This window comes from Cariama cristata, unplaced genomic scaffold, assembly GCF_000690535.1.
Source record: "Cariama cristata isolate BGI_N322 unplaced genomic scaffold, ASM69053v1 scaffold11184, whole genome shotgun sequence".
NCBI lineage: Eukaryota > Metazoa > Chordata > Aves > Cariamiformes > Cariamidae > Cariama > Cariama cristata.
The window spans coordinates 2,718-14,012 of record NW_009613575.1 but is presented as its reverse complement, the minus strand read 5'-3'; the positions used below and the strand labels follow the sequence as shown (position 1 = coordinate 14,012).

The following is an 11,295-nucleotide window of genomic DNA, read 5'->3' as shown; positions in this document are numbered from 1 at the left end:
TGTTCCCCAGGGGCCCAGCCATACCCTACGGCCACCTGGACATTAAAGGATGGCACCAAACAGGCTCAGGGTCCAGCTTATCAAAGCCGGGAGGAGTGGACAACAGCACCACAACAAGGTTGGGCTCCTAACAGAGAACTAGGTCAGCTTTTACATTACTTAAAAAGGATTATTCAAACAAACCAAAAAAAAAAATACAGGGGGAGTGGTTGGAAGCAAAAGGGGTTGCATAAAAAAAATGCAACCTTACAAAAATAACCGTATCGTCTCTCCATGATCCATTTCAGGTAGGTTCCCAGAGGAGGCTCCACGTTTCCCAGGAGCTTGGCACAGCCAACACCTCCCCGTGTTATAAAAACAACCCCCCTCTGGGGGATTCCCTGCTGCTCTGCTCTGTAAAACAATAAAAAGGTCCCTGCAGAGAGTCCCTGGCCGTCACTCCTCCTTCGGCCTCTTCCTCCAGCGAGCCAGGAAGGGCCCGAGGCTGTTCCACACCTCTGTGTACATGAGAGTCCCCACGAAGACGAAGGCGGTGCCCAGCCAGTGCCAGGCCGTGAAGGGGTTGCGAAAGTAGAGGATGGAGAAGATGAGGCTGACGAACTTGCGGAGCGTCACCACCAGCGTGACGGTGAGGGAGGTACACTCCGTGGTGAGGATGAAGACGCCTCGGATGCAGACGTATCTGGGTGGGCAGAGGTAAGGGGACATAGGGGCTGAAGAGGGAAGACACCTGGGGGCAGACCTCTGGGAATGAAAAGGATTGGGCAGTGGATAGCCCCAGTCTGGTTATACAGGGAATAAAATTCCCGTTTCCTCAGATCAGCATTGCTACAGCTATAAGCAGCTTCACAACAAACCCCAGGGACACCCCAGATCTCCCAGAGTCCCCCCGACCCTGCTCTGGGACAGCAAAACTACCCCACTACAGCAGCCAGGGCCAACATTTTGGCGAACGGTTAACAGCACGCAGCGTTTACGGTCTCTGCCATGGAGCCAAGGGAAGCTAAAATCAGACTTCTCCATTTATACCCTCCAGAAGACCCCTTCCCCACCCCCAGGGGGCACGGGAAAGGCAGATTAAATGAGGGGGTTTCATGGAAGAGGGTGAGCAGCAATAGAGCACAGTCTTCTCTGAATAGTGAGAGAAAAATGGTAAAAGGGCCTTGGACTGAAGGGGCTCTTTTTTGAGGGCATCTCGGCTTCTTCAGACTTTCCGAGCTGTCCGAGCTGCCTGGAAGACGCCACACACTGAAGTATTACAAATAGCTCCTGATCTGTCCCTTCTACTTAGAGCTGACAAGCAAAACCGCCGTGAGTTTACAGCAATCAGCCTGTCCCTGGGGAGGTGGTGGCAGATTTCAGCCACCCTGGAAATAACATAAGCCCCAGGTTAAATTCTACTCTGTATTTTCCAAGAGGTGGTCACTAGGTGGTTCAGCCACTCTGGGGGAAAAAAAAATAAATCTTAAGTCCCAGGTTAAATTTCACTCTGTATTTTCCAAGAGTTATACGAACATCAGCTCCCAAATGCAGGGAAGGCTCCAAGGACGTGGCACCCCCACCCCATTCCTCCTCTCCCACCCTGCTGCCATCTCTGCGACATGTCTCAGGCTGAGCTTTGAAAGGATACTGAGTGATGACGTTCATGAGGAGGTAGAACCACATGATTGGCAGGGTCAGCCCGATCACCGGGACCTGGAACGGTTCTGCAGAGAGAAAGGATGGAGCAAGGTCACTGCCCTACTACTGCTTAAGAAAGATGGAAAGAGAGGTGTCTCTCTCCTGTCCAGGACTGATCATGATCTCGGACATGCTGCAGCTTCAGGAGGCCGTTGCTGCACTAAGCAGACTGAGGTGTGGGGCCATTTTGATTTTGCTCCAAATGGAGAGTTATCTTGCTCTTACTGTGGTAAATTACAAATACAAGAGAGTTTGCAGGTGTTTCTGCTTGGCCTTCCGTAGGGAAGAAAGAAAGATGGAGGAAAAAGTAGGCTAAGGAAGAAGACATTAAAGGAAAAGCTCTGTCTTGCTTTCTTGTGTCAGGGCTGTCCTACTGTTAAAACTGGATGAACCAACTGTGTGGCTCAGAGGGGGACAGCGTTAGCACGGCAAAGCCTGCGTAGCACCAGCAAAACAAAAGCCAACGGGTCCGCGCTTACACCTGTGCTTGAGCATTTGGTCCCGTTACTCCCATTTTTGAACCACCAGGTTCCTTTCCCAGGGCTCACTTCATGCTTTCCCTGAGACAGGTGTAGCATACTAGAAATATTTTGCAATGATATTAACGAACAGATTAAAGTGATCTACACATGCAAACAATCCCCCCACTCACAGAGGATTAGAGAACCAGCAAACCTATTCAGCAAAGATCCCTGCAGTTTCACAAGATCGGGGATATAGGAAGCTTGCTGGCACTGACAAATCTGGTGAATTTTACCATTAAACTTCAGCAGATGGATAACTCAAGGTGGAAGGATGAGCAATCTGGCTGGGCCCAAAGGGTGCCTGCATGTGCACTAGTGAGAAGCCTGGGCTTTAATCACAGTGATCCAAACAGTAATTCAGGGCTTAGCTTTGCAAGCCGCCGTGGCACCAGCTGAAGGGTCAGCTGCCCGTGGCCAGGCTGTCAGCAGTCAGCAATCACCACTTGTCCCAGCGTGCTGGCACCTGCCCCTTCGTGGGGAAAAAGTTGGACAATGCCCTCAAGACAGCGTGGGGTTTATTTTTGCTTTTGGATTTCCATCAAACCTGAAAATTCAAAGGGCTTGAATATCCCAAGACGACAGCCTGATATGTACAACTGCTAGACTGAAAGCTTCCTACAGCATTTTCCAGAGGACAGAAAGGTACGAGAGCAAGGATCCGTCTGTGCAACACTTACCAGACTGGCTGAAGAGGACTGCATGGTGGTAGATGTTTGGGGCAAGGAGGAGAAAGCCAGGGAGTGGTAACGCGTGCTGGAGAGAAAAGTAAAGATGTGATGTTAACAGGTTATGTGAACCCACCCCACTTCTCATCCTGGGAAACCAGCGTCACACATCCGGATGACAGCACACTCTTCGCTGCTCCAGCCTTGCAGTTTGTGACCCTTTGGATTTGTGCTGAGTAGAGGGTGGTAGGGGAAGGGACTCTTAGCAGTTCTGTCTGCCCAGTAAAAGCCACAGAGAAGACATGGTGACTTACATTGTAAAAAAGGGCCTCTTTAGAGTGCTTCCCAAACTGCTTGTACAGCGTCTCCTGGAAAATCCCCATCCTGGCAGACATAAGGAGGGCGAAGGTGAGTGCAGCAATACCTGGAACAGAAGCACAGCCTTGCAATACTGCTCAAGCGTGGCATAGCTCAAGTCAACTAGCCTGAAGACTCGCACAATGTGGCTTTCAGTGAAAAACCCAAAACACCCAGACTTGATAAGAAAACTGATAATGGTCTTGGGGACAGGTATCTTATTACAAAGGCTGAGATGCCAAGTGACTTCTGAAAAGAGCACCTTTTAAAAAGAGACTCAGCCCTGGCAAGCAGAGTTGGCAGGATACCAAGGATACAGTAATTTGCCACTACCGACAATACATTAATCCCAGGTTCCCCAAAAAGCCACCAATAGACCTAGGCTGGAGGTATAAAACCAGACTTAAGCGCCAGGCTTTAAAGACTCCTCCATGAAATATTGTGCTGAATAAACACTTGAACCAGCTAGAGCCCCACTCCCTCTCTGCAGCATCTCTCACAGCATCAGGTTTATCAGGTAGGGCTGCTTCTGCAAAGAGAAATCAAGGTGGCAGCTGCAAACGTGCATGACTATAGTCTCATCCTGCCGCTAAGCCACTACCCTGCAGAAACCCCTTAGGCACCGTATTTAACTTGTTGAATAAACAAAGAGTATCTCCTTGCACAACACTGCTAACGAGTGCCACAAAACCCCATTCTTTGCAAATCAACATCCCCCAGACACTCAGCACAACTTAACCTCAGCACGGGGACTCCCACCACCGTCTGCTTTGCACAAATCATACGGCCAAGGACATCAGAGGGCTGAATCTTGCCAGTATCCCAGCAAGGTCAGCTGGAGATGTGGCACTCACATACCTAGCAGCCACCACAAGAAAACCTGGAATCCGTCCTCTTCATTTAAGCTGGAGTCAGACGCCTGGTGGAAGGAGACACAACACAGTCACCATGAGCTACCGTGCCCCTGCAGCTCATTCAGACCTGCCTCCACCTCACTCTCGGTTCATCTGTCGTGTTACAAAGCAAGCCTATAAAGCAAAGACCGCCCAAGGTCTCACGTTCTCCAGAGCTGCTTCCCTGCTTGAACAGAGGTGGTAGCAACCATAGCACACTTTGCTTTCCACTCTGCTTCAGAGAACACACTAGATTCCAGCAAAAAAAAAGTGTAAATGTCTGATCAAGAAAGTAGTTTTTCTGGAAGAAATGCCCTGGCTTGGTGAGAGACCAAACTCTGCAACCACAGAAATAATCAGTGCCATTCAGAAAGCTCTCAAAGACAGCCCATTGGCAGGGTCCTCTGTCCCCATCTCAGAGGTGAGCGTGCAGGAAAGAACAAGGGCTCTGGCCAAGCCCCAGTCAGGTACTAAAACCAGGGCTCTGGCTTGTAGTCAAGACAGGGAGGAGAGCAGGCCTGCAGATGCTGTTAGCCGAGGGTACAACTCTAGGTAGCCTGACTTGGCTCAACTCTCGTTCACTGTGGTTTAGGGGAAATCAGATTACTCACCTTTGCCACAACTGTCTGTACTACACCAAAACCCCGTGCCTGCTGAGAGTTTATCTGTATTAATACAGAGCAAGGCTGTATAGCACAGACCTTCCTCAGATATTCTGAGAGTATAAAAAGCTATTAAACGATGGGGGACTTGGAGGTTGACAGCCCTGTTTCATTTCCAATCTCTCAGAGCTGGAATAAGTGAAACCAATTTTCACTTGACCACCACTTTATGCCATTTTTCTGTCTTCAGCTGACAAGATCAGGCTGTGGGTGCTGACCCAGGAAAAGCCCAAAGTGGTGTTACACATGGATTTTCTTCACTCCCTCCTGTTCTCCAAATACATGCACTTTATTTCAAGGGTCACAGAAAGTCACACTGGATGACAACAGGTCTGGAAAAATCCAGCCTGAAAGCCAACAATCTCTTCTGGGATAAAAAGAGCAAAGACTTAAGATGGCTGAGTTTTGTTTAATATTCACCTGCTCCTAACTGGAACACATCACAGTAAGGGCAAGAGAAAACAGCTTCTAGCTGTTATCTCTGTGGCAAAAAAATAATGGTTTATTCTCCACAAAAAGCAACTGAAGAGGTTAAAAGGCATCTGTAATTATGTTTAACCACCTGCATGTGTGTGCATCTCTTCCCTCCAAACCACAGGAAAATGAGACCAGGAACAAGAGCTTTCAGGGAGCAGATCTAGAGCTAGGAGACACCTTGTCTCTCCACTAATAGTCAGGCAAAGGGAATTACTGATGAAGGTGCTGACAGAAGCTCCACCTGTCAATAAGGTTCACAGTTATGACCTCAGGCCCTTTCCAGTCCTTACCACTTGCTTTGCAGACATGAAAGTGCAGGTAAAGATCCCCACGGACACCAGGGCTATGGACGTGTATTTAGATACGCTGTATCTGCATGGGGGAGAAGAGAGATGTCAGTGACCCAGCCCAGCCTCTTGTTGTTCATCTACTGTTCCCTTGCATTGCATTTTGCTCCATTACACCAGTGTGAACTTGGGGTAATGGGGACATACCCATTACCTAACGCTGGACATAGCTGGGAGGGAACGCCAACTAACTCCAACTGCAACAAGAAAGAAGCATTTGGACCAAGATCTCCTTGCCTGTGGCAAAGGATCCCCCTCAGATCAAAGCCAGAGCAGTTCTCTGCATAGTGACGGAGTGGAAGGGGATGTGCCCACACTGGTCCAACAGCCGGACCCCAAGTAGCTGCAAGGGCCCTCCTGCCCCCAGGTCTTTGCCCACCATGGTGGGGTGACCTCAGCCAGCAGCCAAGCACCTACACAGTCACTTGCTCATTCCCCAAGCTAGTGGGATGGGGGAAGAGAACTAGAAGAGCAAGAATAAGAAAACTGGTGAGTTGAGTTAAAGAGTTTAACAGATGAGGGGGGAAAAAACCCAACAAAACCAATGCAAAGGCAATCACTTACCACCTCCCATAAGCATGGCCGTCTTAGAAACCAACTGCCCCCTACTTCCCCTACCCTGGTTTCTACTGCAGCGCACAATTTTATATGACACAGAATACCCCTTTGGCCATTTTGGGTCAGCTGTTCCAGCTGTATCCCCTCTCAACTTCTTGTCCACCCCCAGCCTACTTGCTGGGGGATAGAGTGGGAAAAACAGAGAGCCTTGACACCCTGTAAGCACTGTTCAGCAGTAGCCAAAACATCAGTGTGCTATCAACGCTGTGTTAGCCACAAGTCCCAAACACAACACCATATGGGCTGCTATGAAGAAAGTTAACTCCATCCCAGCCAGACATAGTACAGCCATCCATCAGGAGCGGTACCAGTCTCACAGAAGTAAGAGGAAAGAAAAGAGCTAACGTAAAGGCTGTAGTCATGTGTAAAACCTTTCTTTTCAGTCCATGCTTGCCTTAAATGAAGGAGTGAGGGGTAGTGGAAATGCAGAAGAGGGAATTATTCCAGCCTCTAGTCCAGGCACACCTCTGTGTCCCAGTTTCCCCATCACTAAAACAAGAATATTTAACAGGAAAGGGGAGGGCACTAAATACCAGTCAGGATTAAGTCAATGGCAGAGCATTCCCTGATGATATAAGAGAGGGGCTTGTGATTTACCTTTTCTTCAAAATGATGATACCTAGAGCCATGCTTGCTATGAGTGAACCCTGGGAAAGAAGAGAGACAGGAGAAAAACAAAATAGAAGGTCAGCATGACAAATTTCCTGGACTGGGATGCGCCCCCCCCCTCCCCCAGAGAAACACTGTAAACTAAATACAACTAATGCCAAAACACCAACAGAAATGCCAGAACAGGAGCAGGGAGACTGACAGGGTGGGGATGAGAGAAGATGGCCTCAAGTTGCACCAGGGGAAAATTTCTTCACTGAAAGGGCTGTCAAGCCCTGGATCAGGCTGCCCAGGGCACCAGTGGAGTCACCATCCCTGGAGGTATTTAAAAGACGTGTAGATGTGTTGCTTAGGGACATGGTTTAGTGGTGGACTTGGCAGTGCAGGCTTAATGGCTGGACTTGATGATCTTAAAGGTCCTTTCCAACCTAAATGACTTATGATTCTATGGGTCTCACTTCAGCTAGGAGGAGAGGAGAAGTTGAGCTGAGTGGCTTGGGAACAAGGATGCCCAGACAAACAGGCTACTACAATCTTCTGGCCAGTGGACCTCCCCCTTTTTTGGCCTATTCATGACCCTCAGTGTGTGCTACAGACCAGAACATGGCCAAATCGCTGTGTTTTCAATTGGGAACAGGAGTACGGCTCCATAGATTGGCTGCAAGATAAGAACCATCCCTCACGGTTAATGCGGGACAGGTCTCCTGGAATGTTGTCTGGTTTTCTTCTTTTTAACCTCCCCTGACTTCAGGTATCTCAACCCCGTGACATGTTGTGGGAGAACAGCAGATCTGCCCAGCAGACTTTGTTATTCCCAACAGCTGGGGCTCCATCTTCTTTGGTTTTAACAGATGTTTTAGCCTGACACTCATCTACAATTAAGCGAAGATGCATTTTAATGGCATTTTCCAAAGCAAAGACCTATGCAGAAACAGTGCAAGTGGAACTAGGCCAAATCCACACTCTTTGACCGGACGTGTTTAACCAAGACACCTACATTAGGACACAAACCACTTGGTATAGCTGTGAGGTGGAAGGGAAAGCTGGATCCCTTTGGCCAGCAATTCAGTTCATTCAGGGCCAACAGCCAGAGTCTGGGCTTGGTTTTGCCATTGTTACTTCCCCATCACCTTTGGAAATAAGAAGCTTGTTTGAGCCTGAGTTTCCTTGTCTGTCCCTTAAGTTGAAATTTAATGATCAACACCATGAAAGTGAGAACAACAGCTGAGTCTTCAGAGCAAGGCTGTTCTCCACATAAGTTAGCTGGGGTTCGGTATTTGCACTTTTTTTTGGGAAAGAGAGGGTGGCACAACACAGGCACCAGAGACAATGCTCACAGAGACGATGGGAAGAGATTTCACATGAGGAGGAAAAGGATGGTATGACAGTACTCACTGATCTGAAGATCATGTGCAGTGGCATGGCGATATTTAAGTTCAGGGCATAGTTATTCACCACACTGACAGTGAAGAACATGGCCACCATGATGAAATAGTACCTGAAACACAAAGAGAAAACAAACCAGATGATAGCTGTGCATGTACCTCCCTGGGATGCTGGAAGACACCTTGGGAACAGATTATGGGTTGCAAGGAAAGATCTGGAGCCCAGCAGGAGCCCACCTAGCTCTTGTGTCTGTGACAAGGACTAACAAGGAGATTAATCAACTCTGGATGTAGCAGGGAGCTCCTTGAAGCAGGAAGCAGGCTGACCTGCACTGGCTCAGCTTGCGCTAATCCCAGAAGCAAAGGGGACCTGAGGATACTCCAGCTGGGATCTTTTAGCACGGACTTCCTTCCAGACCCTTCTTTCCTAAGGACAGTGGCATAACACAAGGCTTGATTTGAGGGGATTCCATTTCTGCCAGCAGGCATCGCTACCCTGAGTGGAAGGAGAAACCATTCAAATCCAGGCTCAACACCTCCATGGTTCTACACCTAAGCTAGAGAGGCTCCACAAATTGAAGTTCCTTGCTGTGACACGGCCATGAATGGCACTAGACTTCCCCAAAACTTTCTGTCATGAGGATCTCTGTCCCAAGCACTCAGCACAGCACCCTGTTTTGCCATGGGCTAGGCAGTCTGCTAAGGAACCCCATAAAACCTCCTCACTTCACTTTAGCCACTGAGTGCCACGGAGGAGAGCATGAACATGTCAGGCCATTGCCAGGACAAGAATAGTCCTGATGGAGAAATGCAAAAGTGAATTTGGCCGGGTTTCCAGTAAACCTCTCCCTCCCACACCCATTGCACCAAGCCCCAGAGAGACAGTAAGCTCTTCAAACACAGCAAACTCTTAACTGTGCAAAATACTGCCCTGTTTCTTGGACAGGAAAGTATCTGATGGCAATTTCCTATTAAGAATTCTCGATAAATGAGGAGTTCATACTTTATCAGGCATGACAGGTTCTCAATGTGGCTCCACAAATGCCGCAGAAGGGATGAGATTTAGACAGGATAAATGGATAAGCCATTTTATTAAACACTTCTTGAGATAATAGATAGCTAGTCAATTTGTGCCTAGCAAAAGCGTTCAGATCGACTGTACCTTATTGGTATGGCCGGCCTCTTCCTCCCAAAGTTGGCTTCGAAGATAAAGCCTTCCACTGCGATAAATAGGAATTGGGAGAATGTCACTATGTTCCCACATCCTGGAAACTGTCTGCAGGCATGGAGAAGAAAGACAAGCATAAGAGCAATGCCATGGAGAACAAACACTGCATTGGACTCCAATAAAAAGAGCCTAACAGCTCAGAACCCCAGACTGAGTATTAACCTGGAGGGGCCTCACTGCTTCATCTGTCCAGGTTCTCACGTTGCCTCTATTAAACACTTCCCCACAGGCAGTTACTCACCTGTACTTGTAGATACATGTGCAGCAATCCCTTCCTCAAACATTTCCAAAGAGGAAGCGAACAGCCACCCCCATCATGGGGCATGTGGGGAATTAGGTCAGGAAGTGAAAGAGGAAATTGGTCGCACCTCACAGGTCTGTGTAACATCCTGCCAGGGTATAGGATCTGAATGAGCAACATCAAGCACCAACACAACCATACTGAAGCTGAATCTCCCTCTTTCTCATGGGGAATTGGTTTTGATAGGGCTCTCTCCATACCTACAAGCTGCTGTATTTGTTACAGGCCAGGTGAAACGATGAGTCCACGCAGGAGGAAGGCAGCACGATTTCCAATAGCCCTTATTTCCACTGCATGAGGGAAGTGCTGAGGTCAGGTCCATGTCTGCAGAGCAATGCATAGTACCTGTGGTTCTGCTTTTACCCCATCCCCAGAACATGTGAACGTGAGCTCAGACCTGCTTTCAATTTACTCAGCAACCTTCAGCTCTCTGCCCTCCTGCATTTGCTGGATGCCAAAAGGTTGGTTGTAGGTTTAAGAAGGAACCTACAACAGCTCATCGTGGGAGACCAAAAAGGTTGTGGCATTAAATGCCACGTGACAGTCAGGCAAGCCAGGGAGCTTGCTCATGTGACACATGCTTTGCACTGAAGTTTTCAAACTCCACAAGGTATTGAAAGCCACAAAACAGTGTCTGACCTCAAAAGTGACCCTCTTAGCTGAGCATCTTTGTCCTCCCAGAGAGGTCTCGGCTCTGCAGTTATCATTACCTTTACAGTGGACATGACACCACCATGCAGCAAATCAACCTTGTGTGTTTATTCTGAAGGAAGAGGAATCACGCGCAAGGGCAAGACAGCCCCTAACAGCCTGACATTAAACAAACACTCCCTGCATGCTGCTCACCCATTCCTAGCAGACATGCCAGCTGCAGACCCTGCCTCCTTCCTAAGAAGCTTACAGGGAGCAGGAGAGGATTTCCTGGGAGGCACAGAGTCAGCCGTGGGCTCAGAGGAGGCCGTGACATGTCAGAAAATCAGAAAGCTCGCTCTTATTTGCAGTGGCAGACAGAGAATTTGAGCAAGTACTTCCCCTTTCTCTGGTGCAAGACACAAACTGAGGCCAAGGACTTAACGGAGAAGCTGCACGCTGCTGGGTCCCAATCCCCACCCTGCTGCTCAAGCACGCAGACGGCTCACGCAGCGTGCCGTCACAAGTAGTTAGGGGCTGGATCTACGGGCAGGTTTGCAAAATGCAAGCTTAGAGATGCACTGGAGAACCGGAATAACCAAGCTGTCTCCTGGGTAGCAGAGCTAAAGACCTGGTCTCCTCCAAAATCTCCTCTGTCACCCCGCCGCCCCCAGACTCTTCAGAAGCAGCAGCAGTGCTCTGGTTAATGCAGAGCTGGCATGCAGTTGCCACTAAACAGCACCTGGAAAGGCCACCTTCTCCCTGCATTTTCCACGGGGTAGGCACCAGCCTGAGCCCCTCTCCTCTACCCACCTGCTAATTTTCACATTTTTCAGAGCTTAAGTGTCCACGAGACTTCAATCCTTGCTGTGCAATGAGGTTTAGAGGTTCAAAAGTTACTTGGGGGGAAGAGAAGAGA

At 48.8% G+C, this 11,295-nt stretch overlaps 1 protein-coding gene across 1 annotated transcript; it reads right to left on the bottom strand.

Annotated features, from left to right (window-relative positions):
- Nucleotides 1–435: 435 nt before the first annotated feature.
- Nucleotides 436–9,493, bottom strand: SLC35B4 (solute carrier family 35 (UDP-xylose/UDP-N-acetylglucosamine transporter), member B4; the record flags this gene model as incomplete). Its single annotated transcript, XM_009699082.1, has 9 exons — nt 436–682; nt 1,631–1,706; nt 2,882–2,957; nt 3,184–3,293; nt 4,085–4,145; nt 5,549–5,630; nt 6,821–6,870; nt 8,228–8,330; nt 9,380–9,493. Coding segments are annotated over 9 exons (919 nt in total), but the record flags the coding sequence as incomplete, so codon positions are not given.
- Between the last annotated feature and the right edge of the window lie 1,802 nt (nt 9,494–11,295).